This window comes from Bos indicus, chromosome 8 (genome assembly GCF_029378745.1).
Source record: "Bos indicus isolate NIAB-ARS_2022 breed Sahiwal x Tharparkar chromosome 8, NIAB-ARS_B.indTharparkar_mat_pri_1.0, whole genome shotgun sequence".
Taxonomy (NCBI): domain Eukaryota; kingdom Metazoa; phylum Chordata; class Mammalia; order Artiodactyla; family Bovidae; genus Bos; species Bos indicus.
In genome coordinates, this window is record NC_091767.1 from 84,783,568 (window position 1) to 84,807,018 (window position 23,451).

The following is a 23,451-nucleotide window of genomic DNA, read 5'->3' on the forward strand; positions in this document are numbered from 1 at the left end:
TAACTTGAATCCCAACTCCCCAGATCATAGGACTATTCTTGACATAACACTGTTCACCTAACCAAAATTGTAGAAAGCTGCCAGACCCAGGCTGAAATTCTCCCTATAGAGAGGAATATTTTAAGTAATATGTGTCCCTGAATAAATGAATTTTCAAATATTTGTTAGAATCTGATGGAGAAAGTCTTGAAATCCATAGTCCTCTTCCTCCCCTTACATAACCTTATGTTTCTAAGAAACCTGGTTCAAAAAGAGAAAGAAGAAAGGAAAGGAACAGTCTTTCTCTCTGCATCTGCATCTCTTTTCCTCGGTTTGAACTCTGATTCACAGTAGATGCCCAAGGCTAGTTATTGCTATGTCAGTTTCTGCTGAAAAAAAATTGAGACACAATTTCCAGTCTTCCTGCAAGTTCTTATGGGTGTGCCACCTGAAGCCAGAGATTTTTCCTCTTTTGCACTCTTTCTCTCCATCTGTAAAATGGGCACTAAGTCTGCTGACCTCCCCAGCAGGGAGGTCACTAAGTCACCACTTAGTCACCACTAAGTCCCCAAATGGGCAGTTCCTGAGGAGTTTGCTGCCATCCAGGGATGTATGCTGTTGTGAAACAGAGAAGCATAAAGTGCCCAAATGTTTACTTGCTGTATGTGCAGTCCTAAAATTATAAAAATAAAGCAAAACGTTGTAATTTATTATTCAAACTTTTAAATTAACCTTCTAGGAAGGTAACATTGAAGACCTACCGAATAAGAATTGCTATGTTGGGGCTTAGAAATCTGCATGTGTAAACGAGACCATGTGACTCTTTAGCGCAGGACGTTTGAGAACAGCTGATATATGCCTCAGGAGCCCTTTCGCTCTCTAAGGAACTATAAGTTTTCTTTTAAAAATTGACTCACGTCATCAAGACCAAAGTATCTATAGTATACAATGGTAAAGAATCTGCCTGCGTGCAGGAGATGCAGGTTTGATCCCTGGGTTGGGAAAATCCCCTGGAGAAGAAATGGCAGCCCACTCCCAGATTCTTCCCTGGAAAGTCCCATGGACAGAGTAGCATGGTAGGCTGCAATCCATGGGATTGCAAAAGAGTCAGACACAACTGAGTGACTAGGCAACAAGAGCAAATTCTTTCTAGACTCTGAAATACAGGTAGAAATAAAACACAGAGCCACTCCTTGTGGCTCAGAGTCCTGTGCAGATGACAAGCATGGTGAGCAAGGAAAGGCCCTGGTCTGGGGAGGTCCAGTGTTGATCCTGTTCCTATGGTTGGGGTTGCAGAGGTAATGTGAGTTACCTACTTAATTTGGCAAACTGCCCTGTTAGGAAATGAGTTGAACTTGAGTGAATAAGATTGAGAGTGACTCCCCTTTTTTTTGTGCATACTCAACTCTGGCCTGTTCCCAAAGGTTCTGATCAGTTGCCTTTCCTGGAGCTTTTTCTCAGTCTTAGCTGTCTCTCTTACCTCTAAGCTCTGTAGCACTTAACTGTCTGTTTCCCCAACTGAGGGCATTCTTATTGCGTTTTTCTGGAAGTGCCTCTGTAAGGTCTCCATATGTGGGAGTAGCGTGGGCGTCTCACCCTCTCATGGTGTGAATTGCGGTAGAAAAGGCAGAGCACGTCCACAATCTGGAATTGAAAGATTGCTGGGATTGGATCAAGTTATGTGGCTTAGGAATGTTTTCATTTCTTTGAATCTGTTTTTCCATTTATTATAACAAATAAGAAGTAGACGTGGCTGAGACAGTGAAGAATCTGCCTGCAGTGTGGAAGACTCAGGTTCAGTCCCTGCGTTGGGAAGATCCCCTGGAGAAGGGAATGGCAACCCATTCCAGTATTCTTGTCTGGAGAATTCCATGGACAGAGGAGCCTAGCGGACTACAGTCCATGAGGTCACAAAGAATCAGACATGCCTGAGTGAACAACACACAATAGGTAGACATGTTAAAACTGAGAGGAAGGACAGAAGGAAAAGGGGATAGGAACTTGTACCAGAGGTTCGGGGTCATAAGCCAGGCAGAGTAGGACCTGGGATCAACCCTGATTATGGGCACCCCTTTCTTGGTAAGAAGGACAGTGTTCATTATTTCAGGGTGAGGATTCTGGTTGAATAAGTTGTGTGTGTGCACTTTTGAGGCCATGCAGAGGACAGAGGATTCCTTTCCTAGTTTAGAAGCTAAGTAGGGGCAGTAAGTCAGTTAAGATTTGGTTTACCTTTGGTTTGGACTTAGGGTGGAATTCCTGGGTCTACATGGTGCTCTCAAGATGGTCTTGAGGGAAAGAAATCATCAGTTCATTTAGCCAAGCAACACTTGAGCACTTGCTATCTATCAGTGAGCATGGTAGTAGGCAGCACCCAAGTGATGAGCATGTGAAGCAAGTACCAGATGAGTGGGCCTGGATGAGCGTGCTTCCAGTGAGGCAGGATTTGAGCCATGACAGTGGGGAGAAAGCTGGATGAGAATGCAGGGTGGAGGAAGGGGAAGCCAGTGTGGCTGCCATGTCAAGTGAGATGAAGGCTGGTTGGTGTGGAGTCTTGAGTTCTAAGTGTGACAGAAAGCATCCAGTATTTGCTTGGAATGATCCTGGGGCTGTAAAGATCCCAGAGTTTCAGACATGTGTCTGGGTCAGCAGGCCATTTGGCTGGGAGATTACTGTACAGTTTAAGTGAAGTGCCACTGTTTGTACCAGCTTCTGCAGATTGACTGTAGAAGCATTTGTAACTGCTCTTCCGTAAGACACTGAGTTGTACAGCAGAGAGGAGGGAGGCCTGAACTGCCCCTGGCTGGGTGTGCCCTTTCCTGTTTGATTCCCTCAGGCATTTCCACCATATTCCCCATGGTACTGGGAAATAATCTTGAACGTGGAAGATTACACAATAAGTGACCTCATTTCCCCAATGGAAAAGCAATGGCTTTTTTTTTTTAAAGATGGTGTGGACAGGTAATGGGGACTGTTATATAAGAGTATGCCTCCCCAAAATACCCCACCCCAGAATTAGCCCCCAAAGAAGCCTCTCCTCCCCCCCGCCAAAACACCCAGCTTCCTACAAATTAAAAAGAATATAAACATGGGATTCACAGAGGAAACAGATAGTCAGTAACATAAAAGTATGTTGTTTACTTTGATTTAAAGAAAAGAAAAAGGAAGGTAACTTAAAACCTAACGAGGTACCTTTTTTTAACCTATGAAATTGGCAAATTTTTTTTTTTCCTTTAATATTTATCTTTGTGTACTTGTTTGTTTTCCTGTGCCAAGTCTTAGTTGTAACAGGCAGGATCTTTGATCTTTAGCTGCAGCATGCAGACTCCTTGTTGTGGTACGCGATCCCCTGACCAGGGATCGAACCAGGGCCCCCTGCACTGGGAGCATGGAGTCTTAGCTACTGGACCAGCAGGAAAGTCCCACATTGGTTTTTGAAGATAAAGCTCAGAGGGGGGACATTGGTGGAGTTGGTGTGGCATGAGATTTGGGCTTTCCTGGCATGTCCTTGGTCTTTGTGTAACCTATAAAAGGTTGCTGTCAGTGCCCGAGGGACTGCTGACCATTGCAGAGACCCAGAGCTGTCAGGACCCAGTCCCCCAGCCTCCTGTGGTTCGTCTTGCCAGGTACCAGTTGCCACTTGTGGTAGTGTGGCCTGAAGCTCCATGGGCCCAGTGCTCCCAGTGTGACTAGGAGGTCTTTGGGTTGTCCATGGTTTAAATTAGTTGATGAGTGACCACAGTAAGTTTTAGCTATCACTATTATTTAAAAAATAACCATGGAGGCAATAAAATACCAAAACATTTACTTCATTCTTAATGTAAATACCTAAAGAATTTCATTTAGCACCCTTCATCTAGTGTCCCAGGAAACATGCTTCTTCTAATGCATCTTTTTTCCTTTAAGTGGTATTGGTGTTCTACATTTCTAATATCTGCTGAGAAAAACTATTCTGAATTACTTTTGTGCTTGGTTGAAAATACTTATTATCTTTGCCATCAAAGGTGGAGGGTCTGTGTAAGTTCTAGCCACTCACTGACCCACGCAGGCCTTTTATGCGGAGCTGGGATTGAAGTCCTGTCAGGCTTCCTTTCCAGGGAAACTGTTTGCAAAGACAGTTACATTTTACCCTGGCCCTAGGGTACCCAGTCCCAGATAGGCTAAATAAGCTTCAGTTTCCCTTTCAGATTGTTACACCGTTGTGTCAGACAAATGGCTACTTTACATTTATATTTTGAGGGTTTTTTTTTTAGTACCAGGTTACACTTATAAAGCCTGGTGGGCTGCCGTCTATGGGGTCGCACAGAGTTGGACACGACTGAAGCGACTTAGCAGCAGCAGCAGCAGCAACACTTATAATATCTTTTGAGAAAAGCTATTCTGAATTATATTTATGTTTGGTTAGAATTAATTATTATCTTTGCCATCCTAGGTGGAGGGTCTGTGTAAGTTCTAGCCACTTACTGACCCATGTAGGCATTTTATGTCGAGCTCATCTGACTCGGGTGTTTCTGAACGTTCACTTGGGTGGGAAAAGCCATGAGAAGTCCTCTGACAAACCCATAAGAGGAGCGTCTGGGACAAGAGCTCCATCTTGACTGCTGCATAAGAATGAGACAAGTACTTCTGAAAGAATCTGAATGTGTGTGACCTTAGCTTAATTTGGGGCATAGGGAGATGTACCTAGAAAGGATATTTATGTATGTGATACTCTTGTGGCTTCCCTTATCAGGGAGCTCAAGTCTTCACCCTCTGTAATAGGAACACCTGGCAATCAGAACTCTTGGGGGTCTGTTGAATGAGAGCAGGCTGTCGGTCAAATCTCCCTTCCGTTCTTGGGATAGGGAGCAGATGAAAATGAAAATGTATGTGCATTTGTTGAAACTTTCACATGGTTTAACCATATCTATGACCTTATCCACATACACTAGATAGTGCTACTGAGGATTTGATCTTGCTCATGTTTTACTTCTTCCCTTTGGTTTTTCTTAAATTAATTAATTAATTAATTTTTGGCTGTACTAGCTCTTTGTCATGTGGGTAGTTGAGGCAGGTGGGGGCTACTCTCTAGTTGCAATGTGTGGGCTTCTCGTTGCAGGGATTTTCTTGTTGCAGAGCAGGGATCTGGAGCACTCAGGCCTCAGTAGTTGCGGCTCAAGGACTCCAGAGCGCAGGCTCAGTAGTTGTGGCACATGGGCTCAGTTGCTCCACCACATGTGGGATCTTAGTTTCCAGACCAAGGATCAAACCTGTGTCCCCTGCGTTGACAGGCAGATGCGTAACCCCTGGGAAGCCCCCCTTTTGGTTTTATTTGCCTTTTCTTCCTTTTTTGTTGACAAATAAGTCAGCTTGTGGTCAATGCTATCTTCCTTTTCTGTTCCACAAGAGCAAACCACACCCAGGACAGCTGTGCGTGAGTGAGAAGTCACTGTGATGGGTCAGACACTTGGTATAAATATGGACACCAGTCTACTTCCATCCTAGCATCACCAACCTGCTAACTAAAAAAAATGTGTTTGAGAGAATTCAGTGGTTAGGACAGTTGGCTGCTTTCAACCAGCTTTAGTGCAGAAAAAGTCCCACGTGTCCTGGAGTGGAGTGAGGCTTTGCATCACCTGTTGAGAATCCACAGATTCTCATCCTGGCGAGTTCTGTGTGGTGTTGGCCTTCCTCCTTGCCACCTGTCTGGGTATGAAGGTAGTTCTTTTCTGTTGATTGCCTGCTGTGTCATAAATGCATTTCATGGCTTTCTGGTAATAGCATGGGGTAGTGTCTGGAATGGTGGGTCTAGGTTTGAATCCAGTCGTTGTTGCTGTGGCTGTGAATGGATCCCTGAACCTGAAGTTTACCCACAGAGAGTTGTGCGTTTGGCTGAGCAGGAAAATTCAAATCCAGAACACATGCAGGCTTCCTGCCCTGCCCTGTCCACTTCCCTGTGGCCTGCCTGGGTCTGAGCAGGTTTTCTCAGGGCAAAGCTGATGAAACTTATGACACCATTAGCAGTTCCAAGTGTGATTATAAGGTGGGAGCCATTGTGCAAAATGGAACCTAACTGAATATACAAATATCCAGAAATTTCTAATCCGTCTTGTTGTTCAAAGCACGGCATTTGTTGCATCAAATATTTTGTTTTCTTAAGTTATAAAGTAATATAATTATCCTATTGAAGTATTCTGAACTGTATAAAATTAGCCACTGTCAAGAATGTTTTTCAGGCAGAATTTTAGATTTTATAGTACAGTATTAAAAGATCTTGCAAACATTTAGGTTATGATAACTTTTTAGTTTGGTAACTTTTTAGTTTAGTTTATAAAACAAAACTAAGATTTATGAATAAAAATTGTACGTGATCTTAAGTGGGACAAGCTTCCATGTTCGTCACATGGCATGATCTCCCCACTACAGTGTATCCATATAAAATTTTACGCCTTTTTTGCCATATCCATTTAGGCTACAGTTACGTGATTTAGTCATTCAGCTATTGCACACCTGTTCTGTAGTGACTGTATGGTTTTATTATCTTTGTAGAGTTCATGACTGAGTGATACAGACAGACATTAGTGCTGAATGTGATACATACCATGAAACACAGAAACGAGAATAGCGAGCACAGGGTGGTTAGGAAAGGCTGCACCCAGTCCCAGCCAACTTGTACAAGACAAGGCATCACATGTGGCAGTTGTTCAGTCACCCAGTCGTGTCCAACTCTTGGCGACCCCTGTAGCACACTAGGCCTCCTTGTCCCCCACCATCTTCTGGAGATTGCCCCAGTTCATGTCCATTGCATCAATGATGCCATCCAGCCATCTCATCCTCTGGTGCCCTCTTCTCCTTCTGCCCTCAGTCTTTCCCAGCATCAGGGACTTTTCCAATTAGTTACCTCTTCGCATCAGGGCATCACTTACAAAAGCTTAAATCTGTCATAGAGAGGGAGGGGTGTTAGTCCAGCAGGACATGGAAGATAATTGCAGTCCATGCACCTGACCGAGACCCTGTATCCAAAACAGATGATGGCTTCCTGTAAGTCCTTGAGAGCATTCTGCACATTGTCCGCTTACTGAATGCTTGAACAGGCACACACACATGGGAAGGTGCTCATCTTCATTATTATCAGAGAAGTGCAGGGTAGACTGTGCTGAGATTCACTGCATTTCCTCCCAAAAGGCCAACCGAAGAACAACAGAAAACACTAAATGCTTCTGGGGAGGGGATCTCCTGTAGGATTGGACTGTAGGCCCAGCTGTGGTGTGCCTCCACAGCACTGAGTGCACGTGGCCCTGAGACAGAACCAGCACTGCAATCATGTTGTTGAGCCAAAACTCCTGGGCATAAAAAGTGTACAAATGCATGATTCTGTGTATATGGTGTGTAAAAGCAGTCTTTGCTGTTAGAAGTCAGAATAACTGTTACCCTTGAGGAAGTCTGAGGAGCAGGTCAAGAAGGGGATTCTGGGATGTCAGTCCTGTATTGCTTATGTGGTGTGTTTGTAGACATTCATTAAGCTGTTCATCTGTGCATTTTGTAGATAGGATATCCTTAAATATATAAAATTGTAGGTAATAAATGTTATATTTCTGTATAAACATGTGTCAAGTAATATATTCTAAAATTTCACACAATAAATGTTACTGACTTTTTAAACAACTTTATTTATACCACCTTCTAAATAAACCACTTCAGAGCTACTTACCTTTCCTCCCCTTTGCTTGAAATACTCACTTTGGACATGTATATGACAAGATTATATACCTTCTAATTCCCTATTTCACAGGTCTTGGCACAGTTATCACATAACATGTCCTGACCAGTAGATACTCAATGAATAATGGATTGACTAATCAGTTTGTCCAGCTTCTTATCTGCTCACTCATGTAGTAGCTGCTCTTCTCTTGGATTTCAAACAGGATGGATCACTATGCTCTTAGAATACTTGTATTTGTTTTTATGCCTTCTCATCACTAGAGTTTCCTCTGGTTTTGCAAAGTTGTAGCCTGAGGTTGTACACATGAGTAGCGAACTTGGGCAGAGCAATGGTTTCTCTGAGTCTTCACTGAAGACTAGGAGCCTGGATGCTGGATAACCTTGTTTGATGTGGAGGTATTGGGGTGACTCACATCAAGGAATGAGACTCCAAAATATCACAACATTGGACATGATTCTTGGTTTAAGATGGGTCAGTCTCACTCTCCTCTTTTTGCAATGGCTTTTTTTTTTTTTTTTTTAAACTAAAATGAAGTTGATTGGAAGATGGAATTACCAGGTTTTAAAATTTCTGTCACATGAGTCAGATAAGGCAAGCCAAATAAAAGCTCTCTGTGTTGGCATGTCTTGTGGCCAGCACTGGTTTTAGAAGATAATTTTGGCTTGGAGCACTGCAGGGAGAGGGGCAGGCGAAGGCGGATGTGTGTAGTGGCTCAGGTGATCCCCATGATTGTCAGCAGCTCGTCCCTACTCGAGCCCCTCTAGATTCCCCACTCCCTCCAGGATACTCTTTTCACAAAGTTTGCCCGGGTACCAAAGTAAATTTGCTTTTACATTGTAGCCCCAAATATACAAATGGAAAAAGAGTTTTTGAAATAACTTGATTCATATCACATTTGCTGCGTCCAGTCTATTCTGTTTCTCTGTCCCCTCCAGCAGGTGGAACCTTAGTTCCCTGACCAGGGATCAAACCCATGCCCCCTGCAGTGAAAGTGAGGAGTCTTAGTTGCTGGTCCACCAGGAAAGTCCCCGTTTTCTTTAAAAAAAAAAAAAATAATAATGCTTGTTAAATCCCCTACATTGTTTTCTCAGGCTTCTAATTGGTCACAACCCACAGTTTTTAAGAATACTGATTGAAAAATACTTCATTCTGGTATTTTAAGATACATTGTAATCTTCTGCATCTTTTTCTCCCACTTTTACTTTACCAAAGAACATCATTCCCCAAGTAAGATTCAGGTAACTTCTTGTTCTCTGCACTCACAAATCCATTGCCTCTCCTTAGACCTGCAAGGCGCACACCTCTGAGTGAGTTATCGCTAGCCTTAGCTCCCATGCTCCCTACCATGAATAGGAATGCCCCCCATGAATTGTCATTGGCATATAATACTTTACATTTATTTATAAATTATGAGTAACACTTGACCCGGATAACATTTAATCTTCTACTGCCTGATCATTGTCAATTGAATGTGATGTCTTATTTCTCCAAGATGACTGAGCTCCCAAAGGCAAGCCTTGCGTTTGTCTCCTGTATACCCGCAGCACTAGCACATCCTAGACCATCTTTAAGCCGAGCCGTGAGGCATAGGTTAGGTGCTTGATTTCTCTTCGCCAGTGGGTAGTTACCGTTGAAGTAGGTGGAAAGTGTTCTTGTGATAGGATTTTCTCTGGACATAGGTTGTTTCACAAAGTGGGATCAGTAAAGCATAAGGTATCCTTGGTTTGTAGGCTCAGGACAGGCCCTTCTTACCATCATGAGTACATGTGGGAAGTGGTCAACACTAATTGGTATTTTTGTTCATTTTATGTTCAGCCATATCAGTGGGAACAAGATTGGCTGGGAGAAGACAGGAAGCCATTCAGAACCTCAAGCACGGGGAGACCCAGGAGACCAAACAAAGGTAGTAAGTCTGTGCCTTTTATTCTTTCAAATTCTCATTGTCTCAGCATGTAGTGCCAGGGATTGATTTAAAGTGAAATTCTCTCTCTCTTTTTTTACGCATGTTATTTATGAGTAATACATTGGCAAGGGTGAGCGGGGAAGGGCTGGGCTACCCCCCGTTTGCTCTCTCTCCCAGAGCAGGGTGGTGACCTAATAGAGATCCTCTTCTCTCTGCTCACTACATAGCCTTTCAGAGCCCTCATTTCTTGTAGGGTTTTGTGGTGATTAGGTGAGAAAAGTTTTGTTGATGTACACATTAAAAATGAAAAAATAAAAATAAACTAAATTTTATTCCACCCCCCCCCCCCTTTTTTCTATTTCTACTTGTTAATGTTCATCTCTAGATGAATATTTTAAACTTACAAAGCCACATCTGTCTCCACCTTTGGTCACCTAGGATGAGCTGGTCTCTGGCTGGAAGAGGGCTTGTTTTTATACAGGATAATGGAATGTTAGAAATATGTTTAAAACTCTGAAATATTCTCACTGTTGAATGATTATCCTGAAAATAAATAACAGAGATGTTTTCTGGATTCATACTCCAAAGCGTTTTCAGTTGTTTATGTCTACATGCTATGGAACAGAAAGCGTAGAAAACTTTCGTTGAGTTATCCATGGATTATTCTTCTTAAGGCTAATTTTGGCACTTTGTATTTTAAAGGATGAAATTAAGCACTCAATGCATACCACTAAAAGAATACATTTTGTTTCAGAACAGAAAAATCAATATTTTTTGTTGTTATTGTTGTTCATTCTCTTAAGTTGTGTCTGACTTCTTGTAACCACATGAACTGCAGCACGCCAGGCTTCCCTATCCTTTACTATCTTCTGGAGTTTGCTCAAACTCATGTCCATTGAGTTTAGTGATGCCATCCAACCATCTCATCTGCTGTCATCCCCTTCTCCTCCTGCCCTCGGTCTTTCCCAGCATCAAGTCTTTTCCAGTGAGTCAGCTGTTCACATCAGGTGGTCAAAGTATTGGAGCTTCAGCTCCAGCATCAGTCCTTCCAATGAATATTCAGGATTGACTTCCTCTAAGATGGACTGGTTGGATCTACTTGAGGTCCAAGTGACTCTCAAGAGTCTTCTCCAACAACACAGTTAAAAAGAGTCAATTCTTCAGCACTCAGCCTTCTTTATGGTCCAACTCTCACATCCATACATGACTACTGGAAAAACCATGGCTTTGACTAGATGGACCTTTGTTGGTATAGTAATGTCTTTGCTTTTTAATACGCTGTCTAAGTTTGTCATAATTTTCTTTCCAGGGAGCAAGTGTCTTTTAATTTCATGGCTGCAGTGGTTTGGAGAGCCCAAGAAAATAAAATCTGCCACTGTTTCCATTTTTTTCCCCATCTATTTGCTATGAAGTGGTGGGACCAGATGACATGGTCTTAGTTTTGTGAATGCTAAATTTTAAGCCAGCTTTTTCACTCACCTCTTTCACCTTCATCAAGAGGTTCTTGAGTTCCTCTTCACTTTCTGCCATTAAAGTGGTATCATCTGCATATCTGAGGTTGTTTTATTTCTCCTGGCAGCCTTGATTCTAGCTTGTGAGTCATCCAGCCCAGCATTTCCCATGAGATACTGTGCATAGAAGTTAAATATGCAGGGCATAATACACAGCCTTAATGTACTCCTTTCCCAATTTTGAACCAATCTGTTGTTCCATGTCCAGTTCTGTTACTTCTTGTCCCTCATATAGGCTTCTCAGAGACAGGTAAAGTGGTATGGGATTCCTATCTCTTTAAGAATTTCCAACCGTTTGTTGAGATCCACACAGTCAAAGCTTTAGCATAGTCAGTGAAGCAGAAGTAGATGTTTTTTTGAAATTCCTTGCTTTTTCTGTGATCCAGCAGATGTTGGCAATTTGATCTCTGGTTTCTCTGCCTTTTCTAAATCCAACTTGTACATCTGGAAGTTCTCAGTTCACGTACTGCTGAAGCCTAGCTTTAAGATTTTTGAGCATAGTCTTGTTAACATGTGAAATGAGTGCAGTTGTACAGTAGTTAGAACATTCTTTGGCATTGCCTTTCTTTGTATATTTTTTAAGGTGCCGCAGAAGCAGTGAGCAATTATTATTTCTAGGATTTGTTGTGAGGAAAAAAGTTTGCTGCAAAAATAATACTTGCTCTTGGTAAACAATGGTGGCTCAGAGGGTAAAGCATGTGCCTCCAATGCGGGAGACCTGGGTTTGATCCCTGGGTCAGGAAGATCCCCTGGAGAAGAAATGGCAACCCACTCCAGTACTCTTGCCTGGAAAATCCCATGGACGGAGAAGCCTGGTAGGCTACAGTCCATGGGGTCGCAAAGAGTTGGACACGACTGAGTGACTTCACTTTCACTTTTGGTTAACAATTAGGACTTTGCTAAAATTTGTAAAGAGAAACTGAGAATCTCCCTTCAGCACTGAGCTAGTCATTTGGCGTCCATTCACGTACATATATTCTGTATTTGGTGATTGGTTGTACAGAGTGGATGTTTTTCGCCTAATAATTTACCATGCACATATTTCTGTGTCAGTTTATGTAGATCTGACTCATCAGTTTTAATGGTTTTAGCTTGTTCTTTGGTTTTAATTTTTGGCAGGCAGTTCCCTGTGTATACTTAATTTGGGACTTTAAGTACCCTAAGAGAATACTTGAGGATTGGTTTATATTTCTTCTTTAAATAAGAACTGTGGTGGTGGTGAGGAGCAGACCTGACTGAGATCTAGTTTTAGTCCCAGTTCACTAGTTACTGGTCTTATTACCACAGACAAGAGACATCCCCTCTTGGAGATTTAGTTTTTTCATCTGTAGAGAGGATGCTACCCATTGAGTTGAGGAAGGGTCTCCCAGGAAAGCAGAATCACAAGAGTTGGTCACATGAAGGAGCCAGATGGAACTTGGGTTAGCAACTACAGAAGGCTGTTCATCTCATGGGGATCCCAAGGGAGGAGCCATGAGTGGGGTCACCCAGCGGAAGCTGTGGCAGTTCTCTGGGTTCCCATCCCTGACACAGGCACAGTGGGCGTCCATTCACACTTCCTCTGTTCAAGGAGGAGTGGGTCACAGCTCTTGTCCTCCTTGAAGTTGTTAATCACATCTCTCTGTGTTACAGTTGAACAGACAGGTTAAAGGAATGGGAATGTGACACAAACCCATTTTCTCCGCTTGCCCGTTGCTCTGCAGGCAGAAGGTTCGTCCACTGCCTCTTCTGGCAGCCAGCTTGCTGAAGGAAAGGGGAACCAGATTGGCACTGTTCAGCCAATTCCGTGCCTCCTGTCCATGCCCACCAGGAACCACATGGACATCACCACCCCACCCCTGCCTCCTGTCGCGCCCGAGGTGCTGAGAGTGGCCGAGCACCGGCACAAGAAGGGGCTGATGTACCCCTACATCTTCCACGTGCTGACGAAGGTATGCCCTGGGGCTGTCGTGTGGCCTTCGTCTCACAGTGGTCACTCTTGTGGGGTGTGTCCTTGTTCCTTTTGGAACTGCTTTTTATCTTACAAGGTATTTGAAGTGAAGTTCATTTTCCCCTTTCTAAACTTGGAGAAAAAAGATGGATATTTATAATCACAATAAAATTAGAACTTGGGGAAAGTCTTATTTTTCTCGTCAGTTTCACACAAAATTATTTTTGAAGCTTCTAATTAATGGCACTTCATGTTATTCTCTGGTTTGTAATTTTATTTGTATTTCTGATTTCAAAACTTCCTACATGTTTTTGCTATAGTGTCAAGTTTAATTGTGATGTCACATACTATATCTGGTTTATCATCTGTCCTAGAAGCTCCCAACTTCTGAGTGGCTGATAGCACTTCATACTTTGACTTATTCCCCTACCTCATTGAGTACTTACAGCAAACAATGGAATATGGGGCTTCGTCACTTTATTAGTATCTTCCTAAATGTATGCTTAAATAGATATACAGTGTGGCATTGTTTCTGAATCTTGGTGTTTTGAATAGATCTGTGTTTATTTAAATTTCCTCAGTGATTTGTCATATTTATAATCATAGATGCACAATTTAACTTGGTGACCAGATTTCTGGTGTAACATTGGTTCGTTACTATGTGTATTTTATCATGTTTTCATCTGTATATGTACCACCATATATAATCAAGCTTTTTTCTTATTTTCTACAGTCCATGTATGGTTTATAGAATGGAGTCAGTAATTACAAGTGACTTCCATTCCACAGCACTCTCGAGCTGCACTTTTAACCGTTAATTGACTAATTTGACTGCTTAATTTTATATTTTATAAAATAAAGGACAGGAAGATGAGTGCTATCATATGGGCCCTTTAATGTATTTTTGAATTGTAATTGCCTCCAAGTCTCATCTGTTATTTGATATGGGTATGCATGTGTGGTATCACTTCTCAGATTATGGTTATAAAGTAAAAATTTTATCTTTCAGGTCCAACATAGATTATAAGGGTAAGTGAGGGTTACTCTTGCGGGAAAAGGATTTTGCTAAGTTTAAAGGGACTCAAGCTTTGGGAAGGTTGTGCCCTTTCACTCTGGGGTTGTTTGGGATATGAGGTCCCTGGACTCCCTGCTGTTTGTGCCCTGCCATGCTTGTGGGTCTGACTTAGGGACTTTTGGTTAAATCAGTCTGAGTGATGCAAAACTGCCTGTCCTCCTCTTTAGTACTCCCTGATTTCAAGGGCAAAGACTGAGGAAATGACTGTGGTTGAGAAAAGTGAACTTGACTATCTTCAGATTTTAAGGTGTAACCTAAAATTTTTCAGTATATTTGGGAAAAGTTTAGACTGAAATGTGTGCTGTTTCCTGCGAGCTGAGTGGCTCTGGTGTTAAATTTCCCAGGCTGAGACATTTGCTGTGAATTCAAGCTTCAAGTGAGAATGTAGAGAATCGTCAAAGCCTCATAATTTGGGAGAGTAAATACTCACTAGATGAGTGTTAACCACATGTGTACCTATTAGATTAATACGTATGAAGGTTCTGATAAGGGAAAAGATCAGTTCTAAATTAAATTCATATGAAAGAAAGAATAAATGTTATGACATGATTAAAAGAGTACATATCAATAAATTTACTAAACATTGGGGTCATAAATATATTTTTATATTAAGAATATGCATAATTAAATTCCTTGTGAAGTCTCTTGAGATGTGCCTTGATAACATGGACCACAGAATGTTTGGACTGATCTCAGGTGCAGGTGGTCACAGAGTCATTTGTCTCCTGGAGCCACAAGGAAGCCCCTGCTGTGTTGGCGGAGAGGAGTGGGGGTGGGGAGGAACAGAACAGGGCTTCCTTCATTTCCAGCCCCTGGTGGCTGTCTCATTCAGTGGGACTCGTCTGTTGAGTTACTTGATGCACTGGGGCAGAGGCTTGATACATGCTGAACACTTTAAAAACGAATACCACTTAAAAGAGTTCTCTTAGGTAGGTTTTTTGTATATGATAATTTTTTATGAAAGAGCTTGGTAAAGAAAATTTGTGACCATTTTATTTTTAGGGTGCTCTTTTCTTGGATTTCATATAGGTCATTGAAAATTACGAATTACATTACATATGACCATCTTGACTCATAAAATTTGCCAGTTCTCAGCATTTTCTATGCTATTTGTTGTCTGGTGTTACCGACCTAGATTTTTTGGAAGACTTTGGAAGCATTTACATGGTTTTTGTTCTTGTTGTTGTTGTTCCAGGTTAAAAATAAAACAATGTAGGTTTTATTTTGACTCTTTGAGCATATATTTTGACTAAACCTGCTAAATGAACTCTCCCTAAACATCTTGATATAGGCAACTTGTTAAGCAATTGATTTGGAATAGAATTGCAATTTCATTAACTGGAGATAATACAGTATATTTCTGTGAGTTTATTGTAAATTCAACATGAAAAATGTGCAATATTATTCTGCTTTCTTCCATGCAAAGGGTGAAATCAAAATTGCTGTTTCTATTGAAGATGAAGCCAGCAAAGACCTGCCTCCCGCCGCCCTGCTCTATAGGCCAGTTCGTCAGTATGTTTACGGAGTCCTGTTTAGCTTGGCAGAAAGCAGAAAGAAAACTGAGAGACTTGCTTTTAGAAAGAACAGACTTCCACCAGAATGTATGTACTGTAAAATCCATTGTTTGTTTTCCTCGGTACCTCGTAATCTCTTGTGCATTTTTAAAGCCTTAGAAGAATCGTGACTGAGTTCACCCTGAGAGTCCCCACATAAAGGAGATGGGCTCCATCGGGGCTCTTACGAAAGGAGGACAAGCCACAGGTTGTTTTCCTCAGTAACATCCCAGCAGTGGTGTTTATTCACTAAAATGATAAAACAACAGGTTTGCGCTTCAAACTGAACATTGATCTGGAAACAGTCCTGACGATCGCCATCCTCGTGGTTAACATGTCCTGGGCAGATTGACAGCAGTTTCTGCTGTGGTGTCCACGAGATGTGGTTCCCTCTTTGCAGAGATCAGTGTTCCTGGGGAGGTCCCACCAGCTGTCCACTGGGCTGCTTCTGTGCAGTTGCTGCACACATCCCTGAGGCCAAGAGGGGACTTGTAACGATTTCCCTTAGAGGCCTCCAGCTGATCGATTTGAGGGGTAGAGGGGGAAGTGGGAAGACAGAAACTGTTGTTTGAAATTTGGGCAAAAGTTAAGGTCAAAGTATTTCCATCTTCAGTGGGCCAATGTGATTCTGGAGGAGAAAATCGTGCCTTTCTGTTCTAGGTGATTTTATCTACTAATGTAGGGAAGATAAAAGTCACTGTATATTTAGTAGGAAATACAAAAATGTTTCCCCAAATGTGCAGTCTAAAATAAGAGCATTATGAAGTGTGGAAATTGTAGATTACTAAGTCTTCCTCTAAACTGAGGATATTTGGTGACGGATCACCTGCTTGTATGGCAGGTCACTGCAGCCCTGGTGACGGGTGAAGCTGAGCTCAAGGACAAGTATGGGAGTAGATCTTACCTTTGGAACTCAAAACTAGAGAGGGTCTAGCAATTTTATCTAAACAGTTCTATAGATTCTTGTTTTCTGTTTCTATTACTGTGACAAAATTGTGATTCTGTAAGCCTTTAGAATGAAGCCATCTGTCACTTCCCTTACTTGAAGATAGTCATACCTAGTGTGGCTGCTGAGCTGTTTGTGTGACCGTAGCTGGAGAAGGTGATGCCGGCTCCACAGGGCCTCCTCTAGCTGATGTTTCTACCACCTTGATCAGGCCAGAGGCACCATGTGAAACACCGAGTGTGTCAGTGGACACTTTTCAAAGGCCCAGTGCATTCCAGGAGTACAAATCCTCATCCTTTTCTCCCACTGTGTGATTTATTTGCTCAGAAAAGAAGACCTTTTTAACTTTGCACAGGATTGGCGAGCTTTCTGTGCTGGCCCACCCAGGCCATCCTGGCCCCACAGCTGTGACCTCCAGTTCACCACCAGCCCTGAGCACCTTAGTCCCTGTAGCCTCTTGGGTCTCTGTTGGTCCTGGAATGCTGAGTGCTACAGGGTCCCATGCGGCCCTACTTGCTGCTGTGTCCTTAGCCCCGTAACACCATATTGGCTTTCATGGTGAAAGGCTGTTCTTCATTTGCTTGTGTGTTCCAGAAACACAGTTATCTTTATGCAGAAAATCCTCAAGAGTTTTCAGTGCTCAAAACCTGAATACCCTCAGGTATGTCCTAGGTTGGGCTCCCCTTGGCAGTATCCATAGCTTCATAGAGCAGCCTGCATATGGCTGGTGTGCTGTGTTCATGTCGTCAGCAGTGGGCACTGTGCATCCCTTGCCTGTTTCAGGGAGTTCTCTGTGTCGCAGGTGAGCTGCAGGTGCTAGGTGCTCTTGGGAAGTAAGAGTCTTGGTCTCCTTTGCCCTGCTGCCAGTCTGTGCCTTTAAAACACTGTGAAACACACAGCTGACAGCACCCCGCATGCTCCACTCCCTCATCAGTTAATTGTACCCAGTTGATACAGGTGTCTTACTGGCCTGGGAGAGGCTGGCCTTTTAGACAATAGGGGAAACAGAAGCCAGGGGAGAGTATTGACTAAATAGACTAGCATCCTCTAAGCATAAGCAAGAGGGAGGCAAATTGTGGTAAAGAGCTGAATGTACAAACCACACCATAGGGCCCAATGCAGCCCTCACAGAGAAATGACTACGTCAGCCTGCCTATGGCAGGCCAGTTCTGGCTAGGGCTGGAGGGCATGGGGAATGGCATGCCCAAGGGAAGGAGAAGGGTGGTAAAGCCTGAGGGGACTCAAATGAGCTCTTCGAGACTCTGGATGGACGTGTCTTGACCTCATTTGGAGGCTGGGAGGCACAGGGAATAGAAAAGAAAGGAGGAAAGTGTTCCGCTGTGAGGTGGATGGGGGAAGGGTGGGTGAGTGGGAGAAAACCGCAACTTCAAAGAGAATTTGGCAGGCATGTCTTTTTCCTTTCCTCCTGCCTCTGCTCCCCTCCCCACTCTGCTGACTTCTTTTCAAGGATGGCACACAGTTGTTTGTCGTTGCTCTGTTACTTTTGGCCGGTGGAAAACACTGACTCTTACAATGCCACTGGTTTAGGTTTCCATACCTGAAACATCTACTAAGTGACTATTTTATGGAGAGAATATTGTAGCTTCTTTATGATTTGGATGAGATGGGAAAATAACAATGTCTGATAATGCCAAAGAGGCTAACCTGGAGCAGTTTCTCAGGAGTTCTTGGTTGATAAGATTTGACCTACATTTATTCATAGACCGTATGTAGATGAATTTTGAAGTCAGTGGCACTTGGCACATGAAAGTGCACGATGAGGTCCTCGGGACAGATTTGTTCTCCACGTGCCTGCTGCCTTTGCCTTCCACTTTGGTAGCCAGATCGGAGCTGTGTGGGTTCCAGGTAAACCCTCCTACTCCGGTGGGTGATGGAGCTACTTCTGAATGTGAGGGTTTTGATCTAACATGGCTTCAAAATGCTGTGCATACAGATGCATGTTCTTGGTGTGGTCACTGTGACAGTCAAGAATTTTCCCAAGAGGGCTTTGTTGTCAGAACTAGTCAAAGGGCATATTGAAGCCTATAGGGTTGTTCAAAAATACTTAGCTCTCATTAGATGTAGGACATGTATCCATTTGGAATTATTTCTCTTGATTCAGGCATATGATAAAATGTTCATAATCTACAATGAATATTCATATGACTTACCAAAGTTTCATTTTTAGAAATATGGCTAAAGTAGGATATCTACAATCGAATCCTTAAAAAAAATCACAGCCATTTAGAGAAAATGGACTTGTGGACACAGTGGGAAAAGGAGAGAGTGGGACGAATGGAGAAAGTAGCATCAACATATATGCTCTATCGTGTGTAAAATAGATAGGTGGTGAGAAGGTGCTGTGTAACGAAGGGAGCCCAGCCTGGCTCTCTGCAATGACCCAGCGGGGTGGGGTGAGGGGGGCGAGGAGGGCTCAGGTGGGAGGCGATATATGCACAATTATGACTGAATTTCGTTGTTGTATGGCAGAAACCAACACAACATTGTAAAGCAATTTTCCTCCTGTTGAAGAATAAATTATTAAAAAATTAAGTTTAGATGATACGAAACATTCAACTTATTGTCATTTGACAGTTCCAAAAGTAATTTAGAAGAAATACAAACTTAAGGGGAAAAAAAATTTCAGCCTTTGAAAATCATATTGAATTACATGCTGGCAGTTTATTTTTCTGTTCTTCCCTGTCCATTCCAAGGTTCTATTATTTTGCTTTTAGGAGAGTAATAAGAATACTTGTTTTATTGTGGGAGAATGCTACTGAAGTCACTATTGTGGAATTCACGGTCCTACCAGTGGCTCAAGCAGCAGACTGTTGACCCAGCACAAACAGTCTCACCCATATGGGCTAAATGGTGATGGTGGCAGTTTCTCTGGGGAGAGATGGGCCCAGGGAGCTAGCCATCTCTGCAGCTGCTGGAATAGGGGCTGGGCCTGGAGCCAGGCACCTGGTCTGAGCTGGCCCTGGCCTCCAGGCCTGTGTGCGTGAGATCCAGGTGGCGTGGCTGCTCCTCACAGGCACTTCTGCCCTGGAAGCAGCTCTGACCTTTAGTACCGTAGTGACTTTTCTTCTCCCGGGGGATGTTCCTCAGCCACCCAGGTACTCCTCAGTGATGAAGGGGAAGGACCAGAAGAAAGGGATCTGGTTCTATAAAGACGACAGGATGATCAGTCACCTCAGCTATAGTTGTAGAGAAAAAAGCAGGCTTGGGAATTCCTTGGCAGTCCAGTGGTTAGGTCTCCACTGCAGGGGGCAAGGGTTTGACCCCTAGTCCGGGAATTAAGATCCCACAAGCAATATGGTGTTGTCCTCCCCGCCCCCAAATAACAAGTTTATATACTATGCTTATATTTACTATACTTATACTATATTTAGGGCTTCCCTGATCGCTCAGCAGGTAAAGAATCTCCCTGCAAGAGACAGGGGATGCTGATTTGATCCCTGGATCAGGAAGATCCCTTGGAGAAGGAAATGGCAACCACTCCAGTATTCTTGCCTGAAACATCCCATGGACAGGGGAGCCTGGCGGGTACAGTCCAATGGATTGCAAAGAAACAAACATGACTGAGCTACTAATCACAAAATACTGCATTTGTATTTCCCTATATTTACTCTCTTCTTTCTAAACTGTCAAGAAAAGCCAAAAGGAACACATTGATTCCCCCACCACCACTGATCCAGTTTGCTTTAGAAATTTTGTTAGTGCCAAGTCATTGGGATTGCTGATTGAAAATAAATTTGTTCATTGTGAATCACATTATAAAACAATACTTTAACATGACAAATATTAATTAGTGTGCTGTTTTCGTATGTGTGAAAATTGGTTGTCGTAAACATTTTTCTTATGATTCTGTGAAGACTGTTTGTATATTAATCTGAATTTTTTTATTCCTCAAAGCTTTTCAGGCGTAGCATTAGCAAACTGCTTTTCCCTCACAGAACTTTGAGTGGCTGAGCTCAAGAGACATCTGTGGGAAAAGCAGTGTTGTGTGGCAGGAGTTGTTTGATGGTACTCTTTTGGATTAATGTTTATGTCCTTGAACTTCGGAGTTTCTAGAACAGTAGGAATGACGTAAGTGGTTTAGCAAGCGTCTGTAACACCATGTGACACTGTGTTCCACGTGCCCTGTGGCCTACTGAGCATGTATATGTTTGTGGACAGTAAGATACTCCCAGCCTCAGATATAAAAAGTTTAGGGAGAAAATTCATAGTCTTTTACTTTTCAGAATCATGGAGGATACTCACACATGTGTCAGCATGAGGAAATGAGGGGCTAGTTGGACCCCCCAGCCTGCACACAGAGCTGCTTGGAAGTTAACCGGCAGTTTTCCCGTAAGGAGGATAGACCAGCTGTCATTGCGCCCATTTCCCCATTTCTGATAAAACTGTGATGTGAAGGAGTTGAAGTTTTGTTTTTATTTATTGTGTGTGTATGTTTTCTGTAACTCCAGGAGAGCTCAGGGAGTAAAACAGTGGCTCCTCCCCAAATACACACTGCACAGACACAGACCAAAGGTCCAGTTGGCCATAGCCCTGGGAGTTGTTTGTAGCCACCTTTTTCCTTACCTTCTAACCACACTGCGTGCGCGCCATAACTCTCACTGCTGATGGTGCTCTGGAGTGAGCTTAGAGACATAATTCATTGTATGGCACTGTAGGCAGCCACTACCAGTCAGTTGAAATAGGCTTACAAAATGAAACATGTTCATTATTCCTGGCCTGGGATGGATCCCCAAATCAGTATTATAACAGATTCCTGAGCTGGCTGGTTGTCATATGTATAAATGTGAAAATAGAAGAAAATTAACGACTGATGGAAAACATTGGGTTTTTACTAACAGCTTAAGTCTTCAGCAGTGTTTTATGTCTCGAAATTGTATTTTGAAGAGGTGCTTCCAGCAAAGAAACTGTGTTATAAATTTAGCCGTTGGTAATAACAGCAAACTGGTACCCTGGAGTTGCTTTTTGCCAGTGTGAAAATTCAGTTTAGTTTCAGGTAGGGAAGACAACCTGATGTTCAGATTTTTCAAAGTAGTCCACTTGAAATCATGAGTTTTTCCTGTCAGTAGAAAAGACAGGATAAATCTTTATTGATGGTGATACACAGAAGATTTATTCATGGACAGTAGCTAGATTAGCTGACCTCTGGGATTCTCTTATTCTCGTTTTAACAAGGAGGCACGAACATGTCTTTCTAAAATGGTGCCTTCACAGAGAGGGTTTTATACCCCAGTGCTCTTGTCTGCACGCAGCGTGTTTCCATAATCCAGCTGTTCCATACCACTTGGATAATCCCTGTATAACTAGTTTTTTTTTTTTTTTGCAAAAATGATAAGAGCCCAGATTACTTGCTATTAGCTGGCTGCTTTGCATCGGCTTATTCCTGTGAGCTTCAGGAGAGCTCAGGGAGTAAAACAGTGGGCAGCAGCAACTTGGGAAGAATCGCAGAGCCAGAGGGAGAGAAGGTACCCTGTGTGCATCAGCCACCCCGTTGGATGAACTTATAACACAGAGGCTGCTGTTGTGTGTCTACCTGAAAATGGGATGTCCCTTGGAATTCATTAATTTATAAAACACTGACCTTTAATTAATCTAATGTTACAAGCCTATAAATATAAGTTGACCTCACATAGTTGTAAGCACATAACAGAGGTGCAGGGTGTCTTTGCATTTCAACTGGACTGTGCTACAGAGTGAGTTGTTGGCCCCCCTTGTTTCAATGCCTGGTTCTAGGGCTGGGCTGGGGCAAGGTAAGTGAGGGACCCAGGCCTCAGAATTTAGGAAGACCCTTATTTTCACACAGACACATGGTGGTTGACGTCTGAGCCCTGGATGCCTTTCCTGCCCCACCCACTACATAGTAGGTGCTCAGTAAATATCTGTTGGGCGATTGGCCAAAGATTCCACAGCGCTTAAGTGGTGGTGTACACAAAAGATCTCCAAGTATTCAGTTTAAAAACAGATACCTGTGAAAAATAAAGCAAATCAGGGCATCTTTGCTTTCGGAACAAAGCTTTTTTGTTACTGCACATTTATTTTCTCTGAGAACATGTATTTCCCAAATTAGACTTGAACATTCTAGTCATGAATAGTGCAGATAGCAACAAAAATGCTTAGAATATAAGAGGAAGCTATTATATCTAATACTTCTTTGCAGCTCCAGTGTCGCCTGCCTGTACTGGGGAAGTCCTTTTACCAGGACGTGGGAGGGATGGTCAGGTGAGCGTGAGGTGGCAGTTTTCAGGCACAGGTGTGTGCTCATCTGCAGCCTTTGCAGGCTGAATAGGATCTGAGCACACAGCATCAGGCCAGGTAAATTCAGGCACACCCGGAGCCCCAACTAGTGTAAGCAGCTGTCTAAGGCAGCTTCAGGGAACACTCAGGAGAACTTGTGAAGGGACTGTTGGCATCTCTGACCTCCACTTAACTTTAGTGTAGGGTTTGAAGCATAAAGCATATACAGGTTTAAGCCTTTTGACCTTGAGAATGAAAATCCTCAACCAAAAATTTATTTCTAGAATGAAAACAATATAATAAAACAATTGCTAAAAATTATTAAAGAGAAGCAAGAGCAGAGATGACAAAGGGGAAAGATATAAATAGATGAAGATAGTTTTAATAAGAATGCTTCTGTTGAGAAAACTCAAAGGAGACCCTGGCATTATAAACTGAGTTTTTTAAGATACAGTAAGCTTAGGCTTTGTTTGCACACACACATGTGTGTGTGTGTCTATTTTGGGGAAAGAACATGAGAGACCTTAGATAACTAGGTTATTAACCCAGATTAAAAACCAAAGATAAAATATAATTAGTCCCATTAAATAAATCTTTGTCACC

At 42.7% G+C, this 23,451-nt stretch overlaps 1 protein-coding gene across 2 annotated transcripts in view; it reads left to right on the plus strand.

The window, feature by feature from the left end:
* FAM120A (family with sequence similarity 120 member A) overlaps window positions 1-23,451 on the plus strand; it is a 115,962-nt gene that overhangs the window by 64,354 nt on the left and 28,157 nt on the right. For both annotated transcript variants that reach the window (XM_019966605.2, XM_019966604.2), the window contains exons 8-10: window positions 9,494-9,581; window positions 12,796-13,023; window positions 15,524-15,698. In XM_019966605.2, coding sequence (XP_019822164.2) covers window positions 9,494-9,581; window positions 12,796-13,023; window positions 15,524-15,698 — 491 coding nt within the window. The remainder of the gene's footprint in view (window positions 1-9,493; window positions 9,582-12,795; window positions 13,024-15,523; window positions 15,699-23,451) is intronic.